Source organism: Mya arenaria, chromosome 1 (assembly GCF_026914265.1).
Source record: "Mya arenaria isolate MELC-2E11 chromosome 1, ASM2691426v1".
Classification (NCBI taxonomy): Eukaryota; Metazoa; Mollusca; class Bivalvia; order Myida; family Myidae; genus Mya; species Mya arenaria.
In genome coordinates, this window is record NC_069122.1 from 41,723,962 (window position 1) to 41,751,238 (window position 27,277).

General features: G+C 36.0%; 1 protein-coding gene across 4 annotated transcripts in view; it reads right to left on the reverse strand.

Annotated features, from left to right (window-relative positions):
- Positions 1–21,812, reverse strand: part of LOC128230405 (neurogenic locus notch homolog protein 1-like) — a 107,613-nt gene extending 85,801 nt beyond the window's left edge. Inside the window, exons 1-5 of one of the 4 annotated variants that reach the window (XM_052942646.1) lie at positions 21,757–21,812; positions 21,338–21,422; positions 4,211–4,321; positions 982–1,086; positions 356–469 (exon numbers count right to left, since the gene is read on the reverse strand). In XM_052942646.1, coding sequence (XP_052798606.1) covers positions 356–469; positions 982–1,086; positions 4,211–4,321; positions 21,338–21,401 — 394 coding nt within the window. In that variant the 5' untranslated portion in view covers positions 21,402–21,422; positions 21,757–21,812. Of the gene's footprint in view, positions 1–355; positions 470–981; positions 1,087–4,210; positions 4,322–21,337; positions 21,423–21,638 lie in introns of all 4 variants that reach the window. The other 3 variants (XM_052942637.1, XM_052942656.1, XM_052942665.1) reach the window with 3 other exon arrangements.
- Positions 21,813–27,277: the final 5,465 nt, after the last annotated feature.

Here is a 27,277-nt window from a genome sequence, read left to right on the forward strand (position 1 = left end):
TATGATCTTACACTGAAACAAACAATTATCCCTTATAAACATAATCATATGTGCAACTATGAGTTAACTGTTATTCAACATCGCTCTGCAAGCAGGCATGAGCTTCATTAGAAAATTATCAAAAATGTTTTGTGAGTAACTGACCCCCAATTGTATAAAACTTGGTGCATTCTGGGCATTCTGAGGTGCTTCATTTAGTATGGAATTTAGTTTGGAATATGAACAGTTTAAGGATCATGTAGTCAATAACACATGCTGCAACTTTGGCTGATTTGTTTTTGTCAGAATCATGTGCATTCTGCCATGTAATCACGTATAACCATCTATGCACCATTTTTCAACGATTGAAACTTACTGATTCGACAGTTGGGTCCTGTATAACCAGCAGCACAAGAGCATCTGTATTCATTCAGAAGGTCGGTGCACGTGCCACCGTTCTCACAGGGAAGCGAAGCACACTCGTTTACGTCTGTAGAATTAAAAAAAATAAGATATGTATTTTCTATGTATTATTAACATTGTACATATCTTTATTATATACCATAAATCCAGATGCAATATATATCTCAAAATATGGTAGTCCTTCTTCCATTTAAGTGCAATACGGCTGTATTCCACTCTGCTGATGTCGAGTCAGATCAAGTATTCATTGCACAACTTTAAAATGACGTCATTAAACAAAATAGTGCATCATTAAAAGATCATTTATTATGAAGCCTTTCAAGTGATTTAAACCGACAATAAAAGCTAAAATTGGATATAAAATTAAAGTCTAGTAAAATGAAAATCAAAATTTAAGAGAGATAGTCCAACGGTGACAAATATATCACAGCAAATTTGCCAGCTAAATTACATACCTCGGTTATTAAACATCAATGCCGTAAGAATTCCATAACTTGTTCTGTTACTCACTAACATAATGGCAAGACAGTGATTATAAAAATATATAACTATAAACACCAAGTATAAGTAATTATGTACCTATACTACAATTGCGCCCAATGTAGCCATCCCGACAGCTACACGTGTAGTCATTTACATTGGTGTCACATCTACCATTTGTGCAAGGGTTAGGCTCACATGGATCTGAAAAGGAAGATTTGAAACATAAGATCTTAATATGCATAAAAAACTCCGTTCCCGATCAAAATTGAGGGAGATAATTGTAATGTTTTAGCAATGAATAGTCAGGGACGCAGTCAGCGTTACGCATTTACGCATGTGCTTAACATCAATTTGAAAAATGAAAAAGATAATTATGTACAAAAATGGCATCAAAGTCAAAGGCTAAGCTTAACTCAGAGCTCAACAAGGTAGTTCCATTTTCCATTTTTTCCCTGAGGAGGCCCCCGATCCCCCAACCGGCTACAGGAATATTCCCCCTTCCACAGCCGCCCGCTTTCGTGCCGAACATTCAGTAAAGCCTGGCTACGCCCCTGATAATGATACTGGTCGGGCTTCAGTCTTAACCTCAACTTAACACACCACAAGCCTTAATTTGGTTTTAACTTATATAATTTTACAACGATTGTGAAACAAGCTATTGCAACTTACATTAATTACTCTAGTTGGCACGATGTTGCACAAGTGTGTGATTTTGTACGTGTTGTGGGGGAAACTGGAGTACCCGGAGAAAACCAACTTGTCCGACTTGGTGACCACAAACCAAACTCACATGCACCCAGGCCGGGAATCAAACCCAAGTGCACTAACTCCTGTATTTTTCTTGGACAGGAATAAAATTACCTCCCTAAAGAAAATTCCTGGTCTCTAGAAATTCCCAGGAGGTTCCTGGTCCCAAAAAATCTCAGTAAGTTTCTGGTCTCAAGAAATTCTCATGAATTCCTGGTCCCAAGAAATTATCAGGAAGTTCCTGGCCTAAAAAAACTCAGGAAGTTCCTGGTCTCCAGAAATTCTCATGAAGTTCCTGGTCCCAAGAAATTATCAGCGAGTTCCTGGTCCTTAAGAAATTCCAAGGAAGTTCCTAGTCGCAAGAAAAGTTCCTGGTCCTCAAGAAATTCTCAGGAAGTTTCTGGTCCCAACAAAAGTTCCTGGTCCTCAAGAAAATCCAAGAAAGTTTCTAGTCCCAAGAAAAGTTCCTGGTCCTCAAGAAATTCTCAGGAAGTTCCTGGTCCCAAGAAAATTTCCTGGTCCCCCAGAAATACCAAGGAAGTTCCTAGTCCCAAGAAATTCTTAGGAAGTTTCTGGTCTCCAGAAATCCTCAGGAATGTCCTGGTCCTAAGAAGTTCTCAGGAAGTTCCTGGGCTCCAGAAATTCTCAGGAAGTTCCTGGTCCAAAGAAATTTTAAGGTAGTTCCTGGTCCTCAAAAGATTCCAAGGAAATTCCTGGTCCAAAGAAATTCTCAGTAAGTTCCTGGTCAAAAGAAACTCTCGAGAAGGTCCTGGTCCTCAAGAAATTCTAAGGAAGTTCCTGGTCCCAAGCAAATCTCAGAAAGCTCCTGGTCCTTAAGAAATTCCAAGGAAGCTCCTTGTCCCAAGAAAAGTTCATGGTCCTCAAGAAATTCTCAGGAAGTTCCTGGCCTCATGAAATTCTCAGGAATGTCCTTGTCTCCAGAAATTCTTAGGAAATGCCCAGTCTCCAGAAATTCTCAGGAAGTTCCTGGGCCTAAAGAAGTTCTCAGGAAGTTCCTGAAGTTCCTGGTCCAAAGTAATTCTCAGGTAGTTCCTGGTTCCAGGAATTTCCTGAGATCCTGGGTAATTCCTGAGGAAATCTTGGACACATGATATTTTGAAGAGATTTCAGTCCTGGAGTTCCTGAAAAATTCCTGTTTTTATACTGCACCTGGTTCCCAGGAAACCATGAACTTCCTGGGATTTTCTCAAGATTTTTTCTTGTAAAATTCCAAGGAAATTTTCAGTAATGTCCATGTCTAGGTATTGGTAATTTCTGCACGAGTTACCAAGACACACTTAGCCTTTGATTATTATCTCTGATTTCAAATATTTCGGGATCACAAAAATAGATTTGTATGTTAGTCAACAGTTTCCTCAAACTTCTTAACTTTTTTATAACAGGTTTAAACTTACCTGGTAGCTCAATATTCTTGTTTCTCTACAATTTGCGTAAAATTTGTAAAGAATTTTTAGACTTTATAATTTTTTCTGTTCATGACTATTATAAGGAACTTTTTTTCATTTATCTAAATCAAATTGAAGTTTATACTTTAGCTTATTGAAAAATGGTACTTAAACCCGTTGAGCTTCAGAAGTTTTGAGAAATTGTGACCAGATCTTACTTGTGTATCCTAGGTTACAAGCCCCTGATAAGAATGTCAACAATAATTATTTGGGCTTGCTATGATGTAAGAACGCTTCAATGTATAAAAGAGGTTTGTATATTACCCCACTTATCCTAGCAAAAAGAATGAGCCAATAAAGTAGGTATTTGATCACAGGGAAACTATGATACAATAAATTGCAGCCTTAACGACTAGATTGCCAAACTGATATGGAATTATTTTTTTTTGGAATTGCAATTTAGTTATTTAAAGTCCAATGTACACACTTGGGTGTTTTATAATGAGAATCAAACATATCTGTTAATTCATGAATGAGCTTTTCTAAATTGTTTGAATGCATAATAATGGTATCTCAGTCCATACTTTCAAACATTAATTTTTCCATTTTAAAAGATTGCTTTGCCTGTTGTTGTTTTTTTCTATCTTAAAACTTCTAAAAGAAAACTTTTTCCACCGCCTTTTGTGCTCACTCGTTAAAATATATAAAGTGGATATCCATAGTGTCAGGAATGTTAGGGTAGCTACACGGCATCAGATTTGAATTTATAAAGACAGAAAACTTGCGGCTGCAGTACGGCCTTTGGAGTAATGACGCATGGTTGCCTTATATTTTTTATTATTATTATTATTATTATTATTATTATTATTATTATTTATTATTATTATTATTATTATTATTATTATTATTATTATTATTTTATTATTATTTTTTTTTTTGGGGGGGGGGGGTGGAGGTGGAGGGGTTGTGGTTGTGGTCGTTACAAGGGGTGTGGCATAACAGCACACCATGTCCCTGTGGACAATAGGGTATAAAACAGATGCAACACCCATCCCCTTGGGTGGAAACTATACATAACTTGCATGTTATACTAGTTGTGTATATACATGTTATTTGATAAATTATGTGTAATAATTATTCCTTATGTATCAAGTTACAGTAGTATATCTTACTTGGGCATGGTATGTTGATGCATAGGCATTGATACCCGAAGTTGATTGTGCTACAATTGTAGTCTGCCGGCGGTCGGCAGGGATTGTTGGGAACACAAATGTCATCGGCAACTGAAACACAGAAAATAATGTTGAATAATAACAACAACAAAAGATCTTAATAATACTTGACAATGTACTTCAAATTGTAGTAGGTATGGCCACATAGGCCAAGTACATTTTGGCTTTACCCAAATTCAGTACCCGGTATCCGATCAATACAGCAATGAACTAAACAATACAGCAATACAAATGCATTTTTTTTAAATTTATTTAAGCATTGTATAACAGAGACAGCATTTCGTCTTTTCATGACATTGTTAATTTGTGCGACGAAACTGTGTATTTATTATTTGTGTAAATTCTACAGCATTCCCAACACACCACATCATGAGAAGCGGTATACAAATGAATACCTTCCTACCCTTTTTAAATTTATCGATCGATTACTATCATAAACTACCCGAAAGTAATAGTCTAAACATGATGTTGCGAAACTGCCTTCAGTAAAATATAGTTTAGCTAAACCACACCTCACACAGTCCTCTCCCCTTGTTTGAAATTAGCCATAAACTTAACATCGTCTGACTTTCATAAAGTCAATTCTATTAGAATTATTGTAATCTTGTTGTTTTTTTGGTTTTAATTAATGGCGTGTACATGATGTTTTCAGAACTATTGAAATCAAGGTCAGCTTTAAAAAATTAACATCAGTGTGGGGAAAACAATTTTAACACGTGACACACACATGGTAACGTACACACAGGAAGTATGGCAAAAGTGCACTCATCAGGTAAGTTATTTGCGTATTTCTACCTTCTTAATTCGCTCCCAAATTCGAGACCTAGCGTGCCGACTGCACCAATTCAAAAGCTTTCCGAAAATGTTTTTGTCTTTCAGAGCGTTTTACTTTTTGAGAACATTCAAACACTATCTTGGAAACACAGCATGCCAACGTGCACGCATTTGACCAATTTTTTTATGATAACGTCCCAAAATACCGTTCACAGTCGTTTGCAAATGTTTTGAAGTGGCCTTTTCGATGTAAAAGAAGATCCTACCATGCTTAGACGCCAAAAGCAGGATTTTAAAAGAAAATACAAAACAGGTGGTACTGTCGAAATGTCAACGTGCACACTAGTGAAATGTTTTGCTATGCTATGCCAACGTATATACTTCTAACGTTGTATGGTGTAATTCTTAACTAACGTTTTATGGTGTAATTCTAAACTGCTACCTTGATAGCATTTTAACGTATTTGAATTATCTGAACTATATTAATTATAACGTTGTTTGAATTATTTTGTAAGGGGCATAGACACTGCGTAGACTTTGCCGTATCATGCAAAACCATGTGTTGCCTTTTGTCGGGAGCTACAGTTTGTGTTTGATTACCAATCGCTTATTCTGCAAGCGTAAGTAACAGCCAGGAGCGACAGACGTGGATGCTTTACCCTGCCATCAACCTGACCTACACGGGTCAGTGCGGTATCTTTCCGCTTAAGGTATAGGGCACAGACTTCCACAGGCACTGAGCTAGAAGCATCAGCATAAACACTGTCGGCCTCGCCACGAACTGCTATCTCTCAGCGTATCTCTAATGTTAAATTTGTAATGTTTTTAAAGGAAGAAAAATGAGATTATTGTTATAGCCTTGGCTGCATTGTCATCAGCGATGTAAAGAATTTTAATGTTGCCATTAAACTAAGACCGTTTCAGACATTCAAATGTTTGTTGATTGGTAAATACTTTACAACTATAATAACAATTAACCAATCAAATAGTTTTAATTGGTCAACCAGCCAAAAGATAACCTGTGAAAAACTTTATTCATATCAATGTTGTATACAGCTGTATTTCTCATGAAAGACTTTCATCGAAGAATGCCATGCACAGGGAGAAATCCTCCATCCGAACCAAGATAACTACGATTACGAATTGTGGTAATTGAAAGAGTAAAATATAAAAAGTGAAAGCAGATTAGTTATGGTTAAACAGGAAAGACATTAATAACAGAGAGGAAATGGAAATAGTGGATAGAATGAAAATAATAGTGGACATTAATTGTAGGGAAAACAATAAATGGTGTAAACTTATAATAACTAAATCATATAACACATAAAACAAAGGCACACAGATCTATACATAATAATGACCCCGTAACATAAATAAATTCGATTTGCGTGGGGGGAGAAAAGGTTCACAGAAAACGAAGAAAGCTCCGATGCAACTTGTTAAAACAGGGTGTTCCATGTAAACAATTCACGGTAGCTATCATATGTGAACTGCCGGGGACAGAAAGAAGAATTGGTGCATTTTTGTAGGGGTCAATGTCAAATTCTTTGTTCATTAAGTTGACGTACAAAAGCACATTTTTTTTAAAACAAAGCACTAATGGTCGATCAAACATTGGTTAATGTCGAACATTGGATAAAAAGTGTATATAATCCTCTACTTCATTACAACAAATAATTTAAAAGGACAATCTTTTAATATCAAAGTGAATAAATTAAAATTAGTTGCAACAAAATTATGTAACAATTTAATTTTATAAAATGTTTGACTTTGCTGTCGACAAATGACTCATGGATTATATAGTACCATTATTTCCATTTTCTTTCATGCTAAAATGAAATATCAATTTGATATTTTCCCTGCAAACTAAGAAGTCAAAATATTCTCTTTATGAACTAAATATCTTTTAAAATCCATTGTAGTAACATTTTTTTGTTCAAAATTATACACATCACCTTTGAACAAGAAAATGTTCTCAAAAATTGAACTTCAACTTTGAAGCTGAATGTTCGAACATGTGCTTTCATTCAAAACAAATCACAGACGAAAACAACTGCTCGAACACAAATTCGATTTGTTTATCCATCAAACATATTTTTAAACTGTTTGACTTTGTAATTAATACGGACTTCCAAGAAAATTATCAAAACTATAAATAGATTAACTGATGATTTGTTTTACCCCACCCACGCCTCAAAATTGTCAACAACCTAGCGTGGTCTTCTCTCTTTATCTGGAAAATGACCTGCCTTAAAGCGATTTATTTTATAAATAAATTAGTGTCATCTGCAAGCTGATCAATAACATGTAGCCGTGTTTCGTGTACGTTCATACCTTTATACGTTTCTATAGATTTCAGTTGGGTTGATAGACCTTCAAAAACTATAATAAAAAGTACAGCAGAGAGGAGACAGCCCTGCCGAAACCCACATTGTAGATGAAACGAATCAGATATCCATCCATGATTTGTTATTTTGGATGTTATATTATAATAAAGAGTTAAACCTATTTTATTAAATAATTTTGAATATTTATGCGAAAAGCTACAGAAACCAACTTTAGTCAGAAAATTAACATAAACGGTCATTTCACTGTATCAAACGCTTGTTTAAAATCAATATATATATACTTGAGTGGCTTTTTTCTGGTTGAAAAAAGATCATTGTAATTAGATTACATCATCTATTAAACTGATGTTAAAACATATACACACATTGAATGTTTTGTTAACATATATTCATATGCAAAGTAGCCAGCCAGTATGTCAATGGTCAATGACTCGATTTCAATGTGAAAACAACCAATCGATAACTGGTTGGCAATTACTTAAGAATTGTAACGTCACTCATCAATCTGTATATATTCATATTCTTTATATTGTTGATCGAGACTTTTAATTTCAAGTAAAACTAATAGCAAGTGTTTTAATTTGAACCTAGTTTATAATCGATATCTAAAATTGATATTGGACGCCAATTTTCAAGGCTTTCGGGGTCTCCAATTTATGTATTATAAAGAAAAGACTGCTTGTTTCAGGGAAAAAGACAATTAACTTTTTTTGTAACTTTCATTTCATGTAAAGACAACCCGGTAACCGATAATATCCCTTAATGTTTTATAAAACTTTACAGTAATTCCATCAAAACCTGGACATTTGTAAAGCTTCAAGTCATTTAGTGCTGCGGTCGCTTCTTCGAAAGTTATCGCTTCTTCGCATTTTTCAGCGCTGCATTTGATTCTAAGTTGACAGTATTATATATTGGTTGTATTCTACACCGTCATTTTAAATTCAGTAGTGTACAAATTTGTATAAAAATAACCTCTTCTTGCGCCGTCGACTTATATTGAATTTTTAAATTTTCTGCATTATTTTGATTTTGTTAGATTTAGAAAATATTTTGAGCCTTAGTTTCACCGTTTTCAATGAAGTCTACTTTTGCACGCAATTGAGCTCCTATAATGTTTATATTTATCCTATATTTCTGATTCAATTAAGTTGATTTGCATTGTACTTTCTTCATTCTTGGCTTGACTATCAAATTCATATACTAGTTTAAGTTCCCTTTCTAATTTATTCATACGATTATGCCGTCCTCTTGGAATTTGCTTGGATAACTCAATTGTTTTATTTTACGGTATTACCATTGCAATTGAGGGCTTGGATTTATTTGAATAACTTGATCAAAAAGATTTCAAATTTTGCTTTTGTATTCATTGTTAGCGAAAAGATAATTATTTATTTTCAAATAGCCAGGACCAATTAAGTGTCGCTGGGCACATAAGGCCAGAAAAAGTAAACGGCATCATTCCGCTGCTCATTTCTAATATACACACTTAAAGAAAACTTAAATGATGAAGGAAATTATGAGTATGAAGAAAGATTTCATTTAAAATTTCAAAACATCGAAGAAATAAGTTGTACATGTATTGGTTATGTACAAAGTTGAGTATGAAAATGAACATTGTCTTGATGTTAGATAGACATACTTTTTGAACATGTAAAACAAAACAAAAACATACATATAATTTTCAATAAGAAATCTTATTGTCTTTAAAATGGTATACAGGTACTGTAGTAACATAAAACAAGAGGGCCATGAAGGCCCTGTATCGCTCACCTGATCCAATTCAAGTGTGAAATAAGTGTTTTCAGGGCGAGGCCAAATGTGACAGGGGGGGGGGGGAAATAAGTGTTTTTCAGGGCGATGGAAAGTGCAACGAGAGGGGACTTAATTAAAACAAATTAAGGACTAGTTTTCAATGCTACATGTTAAATATTAAAGTTGAAGGTATTACAGTTTTAGAGAATTTGAAATGTCAGTCTGGTGGTTTGCTACCTTTAAAAGGATGCATACTTGTCTTTGTTTGTACATTTTTATTTTCTGTTCTTGTTATGGTTCGAGTATAAACATGAAAATTGTTTCATTTAATTCAGAATGTATTTAAGCAGAGAGTATTAAAACACTTGTTCTGCATGAAAATGCACGAAACATTGAAAACTTATTATACATACTTTTGACAACATCGTGGAATTTTTTTTTTTTTACTAAATTACAGAGTATATTTTCAATAAATCTGCACATAATCATGAAGTATGGAATCAAAACATTTATACCTGCTGGAATTAAAAGATATTACTTAGATCCTTTCTAGTGACCAAGGTTTTTTTTTAATATCACGGATGATTTTTTTAATATCACGGATGACCCAGTTGCAAACTTTACCTTGCTGTAATAAGTACATTCTGACCAGGTTTCATATAGATTAAGTAGAAAATATGGCCTCAACAGTGTTTAACAATGTTTTCTATGATTTGACTTCGTGTCCTAGATTTTGAATTCAGGATACCCAGTTTCAAACTTGACATAGACTTCATAAACACAAACATTCTGACATAGTTTCATGGTGATCAAAGAGAGAATGTAACCTCTACAATGTTTACAAAGTTTTTCTTTGATTTGACCTCGTGGCCTGGTTTTTGTCCTCTGATTACCCAGTTTCAAACTCTACCTAAAGATCACCAAGAATAACATTCTGATCAAGTTCCATGAACATATGGTCATAAATGTGGCCCCTAGAGTGTTAACATGCCTTTCCCATTATTTAACCTGGTGACCTAGGTTTTGACCACACATGACCCAGATTCAAACCTGACTAAGTCATTATTAATATAAACATTCTGACCATTTTTCACGGAGAAACATTTATAAGTGTGACCTCTAGATTGTTAACAAGCTTTTCCTTAAATTTGACCTGGTGACCTAGTTTTTGACAGCACATAACCCAGATTTAAACTTGGCCTAGAGATTATTAATATTAACATCCTGACCAAGTTTCCTGAAGATACAGTCATAAATGTGGCCTCTATAGTGTTAACAAGCTTTTCCTTTAATTTTATCTCGTGACCTAGTTTTTAACCCCAGATGACCCAATATCGAACTCGTCCAAGATTGTATTGAGGGTAACATTCTGACCAAGTTTCATAAAGATTGTGTAAAAATTTAACCTCTAGAGTGTTAACAGTCAAATTGTTGACGACGGACGACGACAACGGACACAGGGCGATCACAATAGCTCACCTTAAGCACTTCGTTTCTCATCATCGTTTCTTACTTGTTTCATACTCGTGAGTACCAATTAAACATAAAGATCAACATGTTTGAAACGACCTATATAAGTCTACCTGAATAACTTTAACATCTTTGCAACTGTTTTTAGACATTCATTAAGATTGAACTCGGATGTGTAAAAAATGATGTTTCACACTGGCATCATCAGACTCCATAACAATTTAAATTTCTTGACTTAATTTTGTTGAGTATCACAGTAAATGCAATGGCATGTGCTTATTAAATAAAAAGTACAAGGGTATGTTCAAATTACTTTTATGGCCAGTGAAATGTTTTTATAATCCCGGATTATGCTGTAAAGAAAAAATAACCATCTCCGTGGCCTAGTGGTTAAGCATCCGCCTACGAAGCGGGAGGTCGTAGGTTCGATCCCTAGCCGCGTCATACCAAAATACGTTAAAAATTGGTACAAGTAGCTCCTTTGCCTGGCGCTCGGCATTTAAAGGTTAGTAGTGGTGTACTCAGTACTGGTTTAACCCAGGAAAGTTGTGCCCCGTATATCGGTGCTTTACACCGAGCGCATAAAAGAACCAAGGGGTCTCTTCGAAAAAGAGCTAGGGTATCGCACCCGGACTTCCTTGTATCCCACCACTGTCTCTTCAGCGTGCTGTCCTTTCAGCAAAAACAAAGGACCCCGTTGGAAATAAGTGCTTGCACTTTCACGGATTATCCTTGACCGCAAGGTCTAAAGAAATACATACATACATACATAAATTAAGGTGATAAACTTAGGATAGGCATACCTATTTTTGGTCTATCCGCACCAGTGTGAATATCATTATTTGTGAAAATATATTTGTTCATTTGGTAAAAAATGACTTTAATACATCAATTTGGAACAAACAATAAACCATGTTCTTTTCAAGAGATGCTGTCTTCTTCAGCATCGACATCATGAGTAAAATTCTGGTCACTTGAATTATGATTTGAATCAAATAATACTTTATTGAGTCATTGTTCATCATTCCGACTTCCATCCAAAAAGAATCAATAATAACGCAATATTACAGCTACCAGTATCAGATACGTGTTTTATTGCATCATTATTTATTCAATTAATTTAATTTAAACTTATTAATATTATCATAATATTATAAAATCATAGACGCGGGCGTACAAAAACAATTAAAATATTTTTTTACATTTTTCAAAAAAAAATAGGAGAGGTAAATCCACGGAACAAAACATTAATTTGGTGTGGCCTTAGTATAGGTTAATATTTTTTTCGTGAATAAGAATACTAAGGGAGCGGAGCGTTATGGAGCGCAGCGACTATCCAACTTAGTGTAAGACCCTCCTAAATTGCATTAATCAGCTTTAAAATAAATCCGTGCGCCTGTCAAAAAGACTTGTCAATCAAAAGTCATATATTATGAATGTAATTGATCGATGTCTGACCTTTTAAAATGTGAACGAGACCCTTGAAACGTGTGTCAAAAAATAGTACATCTATTTTAATGGGTTTTTGTTCAATTCTGCGTTTTAACGCAAATTTTAATTTACTTCCTGGTTGTTTGCACTTAAATACACAGCAAATTATTTGGGTTTGCAGGTTTGGAGTTAGAATGGCGTAACTTCGGGGCGTTAATTTGGACATACATCTCTAACTTTTAAATATGGGAAGGATCGAGGGTCCCCCGCCCCCGATAATGTTTAATACAATAATCTCGGGGAATGTATTTTCCGTTAAGAATCCAATTCAAATTTTGGAACAGTATTTATAAAGGTTTTCAGCTTATTAAATAGTAATTTTATATTGATCTATGATTTCATATAACTTTTGTGTCATGCTGACTTGTTTTGAAGTATTTTCAAGGCTCCGTTTTTCATACCCTTTGTTTTCTTTTCAAAAGTTTACGTTTTTGTTTGGAATACGATCCGGCCATATCTACAAATTGAAATGAACCGTTATAGGTGACTCTTTGAAATGTTCAATTCAAATTGCGTAACTATATTGATCTTGATAAATACAAAGCCTGGCTTCGTACTGAAAAACAACTATCGTATATATGTATTAGGATAAGTTGTTTGACCAGATCAGAAATGTAATATGCTTATATTGACTCTTTTATCTACTTCTATTCTCGACACAGTTTCAAATTTGGTTTGCTTCAGAAGAAAATTCTCACTCGTATAATATCAGAAAACTCATTGACTCTGGTTTGGGTTTATTGACATTCTTATACGTTTCACAGAGAAGTGTAAGGTATAGCAACGATGCCTACCAAGGTATGTTTAGAAGCATTGAATGGTCGTGACCTTTGCTCCGCCCAAAACCAACAAGTTAGTTTCGGATCAATAAAACATCGATGGCTTGTCAATCGACTATCAACGAATTTCTACGAAACACCGACTGCCGCCCTCAGTGATTTAGCGTATTCTATAATGTATCACTAGGAACTTACATCGGCAGAAGCGGGCTCATTATTATACATTTACAATTCATAGAATGAATAGATACTTTGTTCGTTTATACCAAACATATAATATAATTCGAAGCATTAGCAACGCAATTCATACCACTAGACTAACATTCAGACAATCATGTTTGTTTTATTTTATCTCATAAAAATGATATAAAAATACACCATTAAAAATAGGTTGCTTAAAAATTCTGGGTCACGAAAGGTCATAATGGCTTCAATTAGGAGATTGGGCAATTGCGGTCGGCAATGATTTTTTATAAATTCTTGAGCTTATCTCTAATGTGATAACAGTGTATTATGTTACTTTTCTTCCAGAGCCTCAATCCTTTTGACCAAAACCTATCTGATAAATATAGCGATCTAAAAAACGTTTTATTCTGCTTAAACTTAAAACGCCGGGATACAAAGTACAGCGCGGTAGTAGCCGAACAAGTACGAACTCATACTCGGACTTCAATGCAACTAACCTTTTTTTGATGGCTTTGACGTCAGTCTGCTAGACAAAGAGCGCATTGACACCAACAAAATGGATTATTATTTATATGTAAAACTACAGAAACAGGTACAGTAGTCGAAAGTTAAAACATAAACCCCGTTTCATGGCACAGGGTCAACGCCAAAGACATAGAACACACAAACAAACAATCACAAACCAGAAACATGGACAAAACTCGATAAACATCACACTACATATTGAATGTTTACCATTTGTATAAAAATAATCATCCATATTATATTTTATCTGTTTTTTTTTGTTTTTTTTTCGCTTTTCCTTCTTACCTTGCCATGTATCATTGTGACCATACTAATTATTATTCGACATATCATATTTTGTCAAGAAACTGTTATTAACATGTTTACGAAAATAAACAACTCTGTCTGTCTGTCTGTTATATAATATATAAAAGCTCGGGGTGTTTGTCAAGGAATTTTAGGTAGCGCCTTGGAACGGTCAATAAAATGTAAATTTACTGGATGTTTTAACTAGTTTGAGCGCACAATCTCACTCTCATAATGCACCAGTCATTTGTAACCACGGCTCCCCAGGTCCGGGGAATAGGCGGGACTTTGACTTTCGGTCCAGTCAACCCCGGGTAGGCGGGGACGAACTGATGGTTAAACCCTGGCCAAATGCCCCCGCACCCTAGAGACTCTATATAAGGTCCAATCTCGGCTTAATTTGGCGCTATGACAAAACCACCGCGGTCACCCGGCCCTGCGGGGCCACCTGGAAAGTAAAAACACGGCCTTTTTCCCCGGCTATCCCCGGTATACCCCTCGGACCTGGGGGGCCGTGGTTACAATTGACTGGTGCATAATTAGAACCGACATGAAAATAAATAGTTGTTAGGAGTTTGCGGTCTAAGCGCAGATAGTCTAAATAATGCGCTGTTACAAACGAAACTCTATGGAGAGATAACACTAACATATCGACGCATTCACACTGGTTACAGCCATTCATTATTTTATGCATGAAATTATTTCCAAGGCATTGAGAGCGATTGCTTGATTTGCAAAACATAATCAATACCCGCCTCTATTAATCGTTAAAACCAGATATTCTATTTACAGCCATACCAGATTCTTTCTCTGTTTAACGTCCGCTGACGGATAGGTTAGGGCTTTGGGCTTCCCGATAAAAATACCAACACATTTTATAACATACATAACATAACATAAGTTTTATTAGCATTAATGTTGTGGCAACATCATAGCCATACAAAAATGGGTTTTATATGATCAACGATCTTGCCGAATATTTTTTCTATCCTTTAATTGTTATTCCATATGTGTAAAATAAAGTGTAAACAACATGCTTTATACTTTGTACTTGAATTTCAAAATACAATGCATTATTGTGGTGGCAAAAAAACTGCCGTAATCGTAATACGAATTGTATTACGTTAACCTGTTAGTATGTTACTATTTAAGTGGACTTCGCAAACCATAATTTTAAGATAACCTGTTAGCGCCTGAACATGGAAAGCATTCATAGCTAAGTGGTAACACAAATCTTATTGCGTTAACCTGTTAGTATGTTACTTATTAATTAAGTGGCATTCGCAAATCATAACGTTAAGATAACCTGTTAGCGCCTGAATAAGGAAAGCATTCTGTTAGCGCCTGAATATGGAAAGCATTCTGTAAGCGCCTGAATATGGAAAGCATTCTGTTAGCGCCTGAATATGGAAAGCATTCTGTAAGCGCCTGAATATGGAAAGCATTCTGTTAGCGCCTGAATATGGAAAGCATTCTGTAAGCGCCTGAATATGGAAAGCATTCTGTTAGCGCCTGAATATGGAAAGCATTCTGTTAGCGCCTGAATATGGAAAGCATTCTGTTAGCGCCTGAATATGGAAAGCATTCTGTTAGCGCCTGAATATGGAAAGCATTCTGTTAGCGCCTGAATATGGAAAGCATTCTGTTAGCGCCTGAATATGGAATGCATTTATAGCTAAGTGGTAACACGAATCTTATTAAGTTAACCAGTTAGTATGTTACTTATTAAGTGGCATTCGCAAATCATAACTAGTTGACCCGTTAGTGTTGTACAGCTAAACAAGGTAATAGGTGGCAGTTCTGGGCACTTTCAAGTCTGTTTTTAGTCTTATGACATTTATCTTACCGAAATTGTTTCGCGAATATTAACTAGTTAGCTAAATAATTATTGCGAAAAAATAAGTGGTTAACACGGAACAATTCGCGAACGTTAATAGGTTTTCTCCCACCTCAGATAAGTAGATTCAAAATTTAACCATGCTAAAATTCTTTTCTCCCACCTCAGATAAGTAGATAAAAAATGGCCATGCTAGAAATTCTTATCTTGCCCATGGGGAAATATTAAACAAGTAACTGTATGGAACTCCTTTTTAATTGTCAGCACACAATTACCTCCCTTGTTGAAGACCGTCGTCTGTAGCATCATGGAAACCTTGTCTTGTGGCAACATTTATAATGCTAATTAATTATTCTCGCTTCAAATGGCACCAAAAAAGAGTTTTAAAGTACCATTCAAGAAATAATGCTGCACTCTCCTCTGAACTTTTTAAAGATCGATGTGACTATTAACATGATCTGAATCACTGCTCGCATATCCATGCCAACCACGAATTATCACATCTCCATAGGCATTAATTTTCACTACGCACAAAAGAGTTGCAGCAAAAAAATACATTTATACTTCATTTTGATTAACTGAGGTGGGAGAAAAAGCATCTACCATAGCCGCTCGTGTTAGATAGGTTCATCCCGACCCTCGCGCATGGTGTTTTGCGGAAACTCGGTAAACCTCGTTTCCGTAAAACACCCTACGCTCGGGTCGGGATGAACCTATCTTACACTCTCGGCCATGGAAGATACTTATAATCTTACGGCATTTATATGTCACCATACATTATGTGTGACTCCAATGAGTAACACAATTAAAACAAGTTTTTATACGAATTCATTTTGCAGTGAAAAACTATCTAACAAGTGATCGGGATATCCTTGTTTTAAATATAGCTAGATAAGATTTTATAAAGAAGGATCGACGTTAAACATAAAAGCAATTTGGTATGGCCTAATATTCCTCCATGAAGAACCGACATCATATTTCCAGTGTATGTATACCACGTGATAAATAGCGTCATAAATGCAAGAAGATAACAGAAGGCATATTTTGCTTCGAATGGAAACTTCAAACAAAGATAACTTTTTTCTTCTTCGCAATTTTAAATTAAACAAAGGGCAAAATAACGTGTTGACAGTGCTCCATCAAGCGGCGTTTTTGTTAGACTCTCTATCAAACTCTAGTAAAAGACCTAAGTGTGTGTGTGGGGGGGGGGGGGGGCTGTGTAAGCGGCATAGAATGTGCTATGTTTCATTTAAAATGGTGACTTCCAACGTAGCATTTATGACCTTTTTTATCACGTGGTATACACACATTAATCTCTACTTGCGCATTTCTAACAAATTGATGTATCTCTCTTATCAAGGTTTCGCCTAATTCAGTATTAAATTGTGCATAATAGGGTAATCTATGCATGTACATTTTCCCAAGCAAATTGATATGAATAATTCACTGGGAATATCTCAAACAAACCAAGTAGTGGAAAATCAATTTCGTAGAAATTAAACATTTCAGTCATCAGTATAAACCATTATAGGTTCACAACTGCCGTGTTGTAAATTAAGAGAAGACTATTGTATCACTATTTAAATAGTGCTTCCATCGATCTAATTTATATCAGATGAAATCGTTTGTCAAAACGATAATGTTATCTATTTTTATAAGCATTCATCGATCGGATAAACTTGCTTCAAAAACTGTATATATTGAAAAGAAGAAGTTTGTGTTACTAAGTTCTGCCCCAGCGAATCTTTATCAGATAAAATCGTTTGTTTCAAAACGATAATGATAATGTATTTTTTATTAGTAATCATTAATCGGATATACTTATTTTGCTTCTAAAATAGTATATTTACTCATTGCCGGAAGCAGAAAATAACGGAACAGACATTCGGAACTCCTCGGCCATTTTTATCGAAAACAACTGCGGATGTATTTGGACGGTTAACATACTCAGAACTCGGTATGTTTAAGTCCGCTGCAAGTAGATCGCGTAGATATTTAATTTAGCAGTTAACCTAATGGCTTACTCTTGGAAATCTTAATTATGTTTGGAATACTACATTTCACTGGCAATCAATTTAAACATAGATCAATAAATACAAGCTAAAACACTATATTTAAAAAAAATCACGAACTACTTCAACTGAGGTACCAGCATATACATCCGAGGTTGCTTTCGATAAAGATTGCCGAGGTGTTCCGAATGCAGAACAAATAGTTTATGAGGACGTATAGCACATCGTATCCATAACCACGTTTATAAACACGACCATGAATGAACAAATACTTCAAAACATGAAATAAGAAAGAGTAGAATATGGATATAAGCTGTATTAAGTTAAGGTGACTACACGCTCGGATATTTTGTTGAGAAAGAAATGAAATGTTTATGTTCATGAACACAATATTAAAGGGACTAAACACCAGATGATCCGAAAATCAATAATAACATTATTTCCACAAAACAAGCTTAGAATTGTCTAAACTAGATATATCAGGCCGATAATACAATCACTCTACATGATTTAAATAATATTTTGACGCTGTCTCAGCTGAGCATACCCGTTTAAAAATAGTGCAGAATGGTTTCCCTGTTTATAGTGAGTAAATTTAACATATGAAGGTCCCGTGATTAGTACAGATACATAATCCGATTTTATGTTTAAATTAACTGGGATTTACGTGGTTGGCAAACCCAGTTCATTTGGATTTGGAAAATACGCAAAAGCTGCGAAAGATACATGTGTCGTAGGCGATGTGATTAAAATTCAATGTGTTGTTCACAGCGATATCAATTTTATGCCAGATTTATAAATTTGTTTTCTTTCATTGTTAAACTGGTGTCTAGTCCCTTTAACATACAATTTTGGATCAATCATTCAGAATGCTAGCTTGCTTTTCAAGAGTTTCGTGTTTTGTGTTGATAAACACACACGCACACAATTACAAACAAGAAAAAAAAATCCGTTTTACTTATAAAATATATAAATATGGAGCAAAAAATGTTGCAAAATATTATTTTACAATTTACACATCCTTAATCCTTAAACCTTTTAAGAAAAGGTAAATTTTCACATAATGTCGTTTTATTTTCCTGTAAAAAATGTCCCAAACGGAAAATTCAGACAAAAACTTAATTATCTCAATATATGATTATATCCAACATCTAATACCATTAGCTAGGTCCTTTTTTGAGATATTGATGGGTTTTGAATGTTTTTTTTCCTGAAATAGACAGACTTTTCTCCCACCTCAGATAAGTAGATCCAATAATTTAACCATGCTAGAAATTATTATCTTGCCCACGGGCGAAGATAAAATGCCCGTATGGAACTCCTTTTTAATGGTCACCACATTGTAATAACCTCCCTTGTTGAAGACTGTCGTCTGTAGCATCATGGAATTCTTGTCTTATGGCAATATTTAGAATACTTATTAAGTATTTCTCGCTTCAACTGTCACCATAAAACAGTTTTCCCGCACCTTTGAAGAAATAATGCTTCACTCTCCTTAGAACTATTTAAAGACCGATCTGAATATTAACATAATCTGAATCACTGCGCGCATATCCATGACAACCACGATTTATCGCATATCCATACGCAATTATTTTCACTAAGCACAAAAGAGTTCCAGCAAAAAATAAAATTTTACTTATTTTTTTTAACTGAGGTTGGAGAAAAAGCATCTACCAAAGCCGCTCGTATAAGATAGGTTCATCTCGACCCTAGCGCATGGTGTTTTGCGGAAACTCGGTAAACCTAATTTCCGCAAAACACTCTACGCTCTGATCGGAATGAGCCTATCTTACACTCTCGGCCATGGAAGATACTTATAGTCTCCACGCATATCTAAATATGCTTACAAATATCACGTTCCCGAAACATCTAAAGTCCCTTATAACAAGATTTAGCAAGGCTCACAATTGTTGTTTTAATATGGTTTGAAATATATTTATATTCATAAGAGAATATGGGTTTTTAAAATTATTAATAATAATCACGATCAATTATTTTCATTAATAAATATCAAGATTAAGAAAGATATTTGGCTTAACGAAATACGCTTCTTTAGCTTGTTAGCTTAAGAACTTTCGAGAAATTGATACCAGTAATTTACACGTGCATGATATTAACCACACGTATTGCAATCTTGATGTTATTTTATCATCGCAGATGTATTTTTGAAGAAAGAGAAACTCGCGTATAGATCTCAAAAATAATCGGACACAAATTGAACATGAAAAAGAGGTTATGATAGTCTGGTAACCCTCGACAAACCTGCACGTATATGATAAGTGGTCAACATTATATTTTGTCAAATGAGAAGGCAGTATTCCTCAACGTTTCAAATACATTCATAAATTAAATCGGCAGTCAGCAGTTATTGATTTTAATCAGGTGAAGCGGTAAACAGTGGCCCAGTAAGTGGACAGGTTTCTCGATATAATGTAGACCACCAATTTGTTAAATCTTGTTATAATGAATTAACACAACATAATAGTAATGCGACTGTGTCGTACCAAACTATTTATTTTTGTATGTTCATACTTAAAAACTTTAAAGCTGCACTCTCACATATTTACCGTTTTGACAACTTGATTTATTTTTTGTCTTAGAATGGGCCAATTTCTGCGTAAATATCTGCAAACCAGTGATATAAGCCTGTTGACAAAAGATCAGATCAGGTTTTCTTGCATTTAGCCTAAATTGGTTCGGTCCAAGACAAAACATAAAACAATTGTCAAAACGTTCAATCTGTGAGAGTGCAGCTTTAACCATTAATTACTGTTGAATATATAATGACCTGAAATTTCGTTGACTAGGGAACGTTAGTAACGCTTTTATTTTTTCAAAATGTAAGTAAAATCATAATGCAATGAAATACTCCCAAATGAAATAACTTTCTGATTGCTTCCTTCAAACTTGAATAAAAGGTATTTTATCCTAAATCTCCAATTACATGCAATGCAATAACAAATAAACCCAATAACCTTCTGTCGCAGCGTATTGTCATCACCACGATCTTTGCTATACGCGGCTTCATATACGTATTGTTTGAAACACAATAGTGCCTGCTTCAAATTGTCAAAATAAATATCTTAAACTAAAATAATCATAATTAGTATAATCTATCATTAGTTATTGATCCTCAATGTAAACTTGAACTTGTTTTGATAAGCACTAAAATATATTTTTATTCAAGACATGTTTGTTAAGTCGGACTAATATGAAGTAATGCTTTAATTATTTGTACTTTTGGCGTTTTTAAAATTTACATTTCGAATACCATTTTGTAGCTAAAGTATGTAATAGACAAGTGATTAAAATTGACAAACGTTCCGTCTCCATATTGTCTTGAATTATATCTTGAAAATGTTATAAAATATTGTTTTGACCAACCCATGTCTTTGATTGTCAATTTTGAAAACTTTCATCTCCTCATTACTTACTTTTTATTGCATGTAGTAAAAAAACATTTCTTTTTTTGAAAATGTGAACGATGTCATGATTTTTTTATAAACTGGGAACGCATACAACATGTTTGTTCACATGCAAAAGTCGCATGTTAGAGACACGGCATTTGAAACAGAACGGATAAGTAAGGAAAATAAAAGTCTTACCCTGGGCTTGTATGAAGCCTGGTACAGACATCAAGAAGAATGCGAATATCCATCTATTGTCCATGATGCATCCACTCTCTATAAACTTTTCCGAACACAGTGGATTAAGCAAAACAAGCAATGAACAAACACGACATCAAATATTTGGTAGCATAACGACCAAAGACAGCTAGATTGCCTTCTCGTTGTAGGCTCTATCGGGAAAACCAAATATTTGATGTTTGGTTTTCCCGATAGAGCCTACAACGAGAAGGCAATCTAGCTGTCTTTGGTCGTTATGCTATCAATTAACACAGCTTACGAATTCACTAAATCTTTTGAAGCATTACATAAAGTTTGTTTTGTTTTCAAGAGAGTAAAAATGTTGTCAAGGCTAGAGCGCGCATTGTGAAAAAACTGCACAACGGAATCATTCTCACACTAGTAAGCACCGGCTCGTCTTTGTGCAACTCCTCACTTAATATTGGAAATTCAAACTAGCTCTGTTAGCGCATGTACAGGGAATGATAGTCAATATTTGGCGCGGAGTTAAAAATTGTATTTTCAGAAAATTTGAAAGACAAGGACACGTTAACATGTTCGTACACGATAGGAATTGGTTTGATGTAAGTTATTACGGGGTTAGTAGGGGACCCGATTTGGGAAACAGTGGCGTAGTTGCATATAGGACTTGTAGCCCGGCCCTACAATTTATTTTGAAAAATGTCAAAAAATAATTAACCATAAAACGTCATAAAAACGTATAGCTACTCAAACACTTTGAACAACTCAAAAGGTTGTTTTATTACAACCAAAGAAAGGTTGGTGTTTATTTAAACTGCATGAAGGATGTATTGCTTGATTTTATTGTATTCTTTGCATATAATTAGCGTGTGAAATGTGCATATAAAATGGATGTAATTATGCGCCTTTTCTCTCTCCTAGAATGCTTCCAAATTGTACCATTTTGCTTTTAATTCAGAAAGAAATCTTGGGGGGGGGGGTATCTCAAAACTCACCTAGAACCATCGGCCTAGCTACGCCCCTGGTAAATAAGTGGCAAAGGAAACCGTATACCGAATATTGATTCCTGTGCCCCGTATATCCCGTATCGGGTCACATACAAACCCCGTAACGTATATATAACGTTGACAGCCTGTTTACATGTTTCATTTTTCTATCGGAATCGGAAAAAAGGCGCCATTGTGGTACGATATAATTATTGTCACCCTGTATGGAAAAAATATGGGGTCACCGCGTGACCATTCCGGACCAATGGCGTTGCGTCATTTATGTTGGAGGCGTGATATACATCCTTATGCTATTCTAACTTTTGACTTGCTATCATATTGTATCTAGAGCGTACTATTGTTACCGGGTATTCGATGTATATTTGGTGCTTCTATCAATTTGAAGGTGAACATAGTTTTATCAGTTTTGGCTATCTTCATAAAATGTTGGTTTTAAAAGTGATATAGTCTTGGTCAATGAAACAATGGAAACTTAAGGGACAAACCCTGTCGCATAGATTAGTGTAGGGCCAAACAACCATAATAGACACCTTTTATTTGCAAAAGGCTACTCCAGGTGAAAACGACCTCCCGAATGAAAAGGCAGTACTAATAATACTCTTTTATTGAACGTATTAAATGTTAATATCAGGTGTGCAGGGCCCAATTTCTCGAAACTTCTTAAGCTTAACAGGCTTAAGTCGCTTATTTCAATTAGCCAAAATATATACTGAAAATGGATTTTGATAAATGAAAAATAGTTTATTCTGATAATCATACAGATTATTCCTACATAATTTCTAAAAATTCTTGAAGAAGTTAATTTAACACATTTTATAGAACAACAAAAATAGTGAGATTAGCTTAATCCTGTTATAAGGGACTTAAGAAGTTTCGAGAAATTGGGGCCAGGGCTTCTTCCAAACGGCTACTTTCAAAATTGGGATAAAGTTTGCCTTCCGAAGATCTTGCCACATTGATGTTGTTTGTTTCTTTTATGGCCGCAAGATCATATTGACACAGTAATCATCACTTCTAATCAGCTATCATGCAAAACAACCACAACCGACCTATCAATCATGCCAGAAATTATTGAATGAGAAAGCAGCGATTTTTTCACCACGGCCTGTCTGCAATTTATACCCGCAAACAAAGCAGTGATTACTGTACAAGCTGAAATTTAATATTGGTCTTAATTGGATCTAAGAACGATGTAACTAATCGGATTGTTTGTTCTAAATAACTGACTAACAGAGTGAATGTTTGTATGGCCACTAGATTGACTACAAATTGAAAACGACCCCAGTACAAGTTATTATAAAAAACTAACGTTTCATTTATTGATGCAGATTTAAATGTTTTCCTCGAGATTCAAAATACGAGTTTTGGATGTTTTTGGATGTTTATGCTCAACTCCATGGACATGCGTACTCGTTTAAAAGAACACCCATTACACTGTGACGTGCACTTGGTATCGAAGTGTTTACACTTAGTCACTTAATTTGACTTTTATCCATGTCTCATTGACTACATGATCAAAACTGCGGTCGAATAAAATGATTTGGCAATCGGAGTTCTCATTTACGACATGTTCAATTTCCACGAAAAGCAATGATTCTTTATTTGATTCCTTTTGAAAAATCCTTCAATGACATTGTTTATGAGCAACCTTGCTATTCAATCACCATATCAGGTTACATATTTACATTTATTGCCCGGCTGTAGTCAACGAAATCTTGCTGAATTACAATATCTGTAATGCGATAGAGTAATAATTGTCGTGTTGAATATAATGGCTCAGACTAAGCCATAATTGTAAAGAAGGTAATTGCAAAGACGGCATTGAAAACATGCTACCTACCAAAAAAATCACCGAACTCAAATTATCTCCATTTGGTACCTTAAGGGGACTCCATAGTGTAAAAGTGGGTGAGGAGAGAAAACATTAAAATGTTTCAAAAGCGGGTCCTGGGGCAGGTTTACTTTTTATGTCAATAAAGGAAAAACATACACCCAAAATGCACTGTGGAAGACCCTTAAGTGAATAATTTGTTATGCCTGCATGCTTGAAGTGTTATAATGAACAGAGTAATTGTTGAGTTTAGTTTAAAATCTTTGACAATAGAATGCAATTTTAATTGCTCTTTGAACATATCTTTTAAAGCTACTTTTCACAATGTAACAAAATCAAATTATCCACATTTGCTACGATAATATACATTACCTTGTAAAATATGAACTGCTACACGTTTGGGTATAATACCATTTCAACTGAGATGTATCAAAATACAACACACGAACTGTATTGTATGAAAAGACAAATAGTATCATTACCTAAAATTGAGATTATAAGACTAGGCCTACTATCATTTCTTTAACTAAACAATTGAAACTCAAAGGCAATTAGTACTGACCATTTCAAGGCGATAACCCCATCATGTATGTGTGTCTTCGCTGACCGTTCCAACACCGACAACTCCATCAGTCATGTGTGTTTTCAAATGCCGTAACACCATAATGTATGTGTGTTTTCGCAGACCGCTCCAATGCGGTAGCCCAAACACGTTTGGGTGTGTTTTTAGCTGACCGTTCGAAGGCGGACACCCCATTATTTATGTGTCTGCCCTCGCTAATTGTTCCAAGGCAGCTATTTTAACACGTGCATATGTGTCTTCGCTGACCGTTCCAAGGAAGTATCCCCAACATGTACATTTGAGTCTTCGCTGACCGGTCCAAGGAGGTATCCCCTACATGAATATGTGAGTCTCAGCTGACCGTTCTAAGGCGGTATCCCCTTCATGTATATGTGAGTCTCAGCTGACCGGTCCAAGGCGGTATCCCCTACATGTATATGTGAGTCTCAGCTGACCGTTCTAAGGCGGTATCTTTTACATGTATATGTGAGTCTCAGCTGACCGTTCCAAGGCGGTATCCCCAACATGTATATGTGAGCCTTTACAACCCGTTCCAAGGCGGTATCACCTACATGTACATGTGAGACTTCGCTGACCGTTCCAAGGCGGTATTCCCTTCATGTACATGTGAGTCTTCGCTGACCGTACCAAGGCGGTATTCCCTACATGTACATGTGAGTCTTCGCTGACCGTTCCAAGGCGGTATCCCCAACATATACATGTGAATCTTCACTGACCGTTCCAAGGAGGTATCCCCAACATGTACATGTGAGTCTTCGCTGACCGTTCCAAGGAGGTATCCCCAACATATACATGTGAATCTTCACTGACCGTTCCAAGGAGGTATCCCCAACATGTATATATGAGTCTTTACTACCCGTTCCAAGAGAATTTTCTACATGTACATGTGAGTCTTCGCTGACCGTTCCAAGGAGGTATCCCCAACATGTACATGTGAGACTTCACTGACCGTTCCAAGGCGGTATCCCCAACATGTACATGTGAGTCTTCGCTGACCGTTCCAAGGCGGTATCCCCAACATGTTAGGTGAGTCTTCGCTGACTGTTCCAAGGCGGTATCCACAACATGTACATGTGAGTCTTCGCTGACCGTTCTAAGGCGGTATCACCAACATGTATATGTGAGTCTTCGCTGACCGTTCTAAGGCGGTATCACCAACATGTATATGTGAGTCTTCGCTGACCGTTCTAAGGCGGTATCTTTTACATGTATATATGAGTCTTCGCTGACCGTTCTAAGACGGTATCCCCTTCATGTACATGTGAGTCTTCACTGACCGTTCCAAGGCGGTATTCCCTTCATGTACATGTGATTCTTCGCTGACCGTTCTAAGGAGGTATCCCCTTCATGTACATGTGAATCTTCACTGACCATTCCAAGGCGGTATCCCCAACATGTACATGTGAGTCTTTACTGACCGTTCTAAGGAGGTATCCCCTACATATACATGTGAGTCTTTACTGACCGTTCTAAGGAGGTATCCCCAACATGTACATGTGAGTCTTCGCTGACCGTTCCAAGGAGGTATCCCCTACATGTACATGTGAGTCTTTACTACCCGTTCCATGGCGGTATCCCCAACATGTACATGTGAGTCTTCGCTGACCGTTCCAAGGCGGTATTCCCTTCATGTATATGTGAGTCTTCGCTGACCGTTCTAAGGAGGTATCCCCTTCATGTACATGTGAGTCTTTACTACCCGTTCCATGGCGGTATCCCCAACATGTACATGTGAGTCTTCGCTGACCGTTCCAAGGCGGTATTCCCTTCATGTATATGTGAGTCTTCGCTGACCGTTCTAAGGAGGTATCCCCTTCATGTACATGTGAGTCTTTATTGACCGTTCCATGGCGGTATCCCCAACATGTATATGTGAGTCTTCGCTGACCGTTCTAAGGAGGTATCCCCAACATATACATGTGAGTCTTTACTGACCGTTCCATGGCGGTATCCCCAACATATACATGTGAGTCTTCGCTGACCGTTCTAAGGAGGTATCCCCAACATATACATGTGAGTCTTTATTGACCGTTCCAAGGAGGTATCCCCAACATATACATGTGAGTCTTCGCTGACCGTTCTAAGGAGGTATCCCCTACATATACATGTGAGTCTTTACTGACCGTTCTAAGGAGGTATCCCCAACATATACATGTGAGTCTTCGCTGACCGTTCTAAGGAGGTATCCCCAACATGTACATGCGAGTCTTCACTGACCGTTCTAAGGAGGTATCCCCAACATGTATATATGAGTCTTCACTGACCGTTCTAAGGAGGTATCCCCAACATGTACATGTGAGTCTTCGCTGACCGTTCTAAGGAGGTATCCCCAACATATACATGTGAGTCTTCGCTGACCGTTCTAATGAGGTATCCCCAACATATACATGTGAGTCTTCGCTGACCGTTCCAGTGAGGTATCCCCTACATGTACATGTGAGTCTTTACTACCCGTTCCATGGCGGTATCCCCAACATGTACATGTGAGCCTTCGCTGACCTTTCTAAGGCGGTATC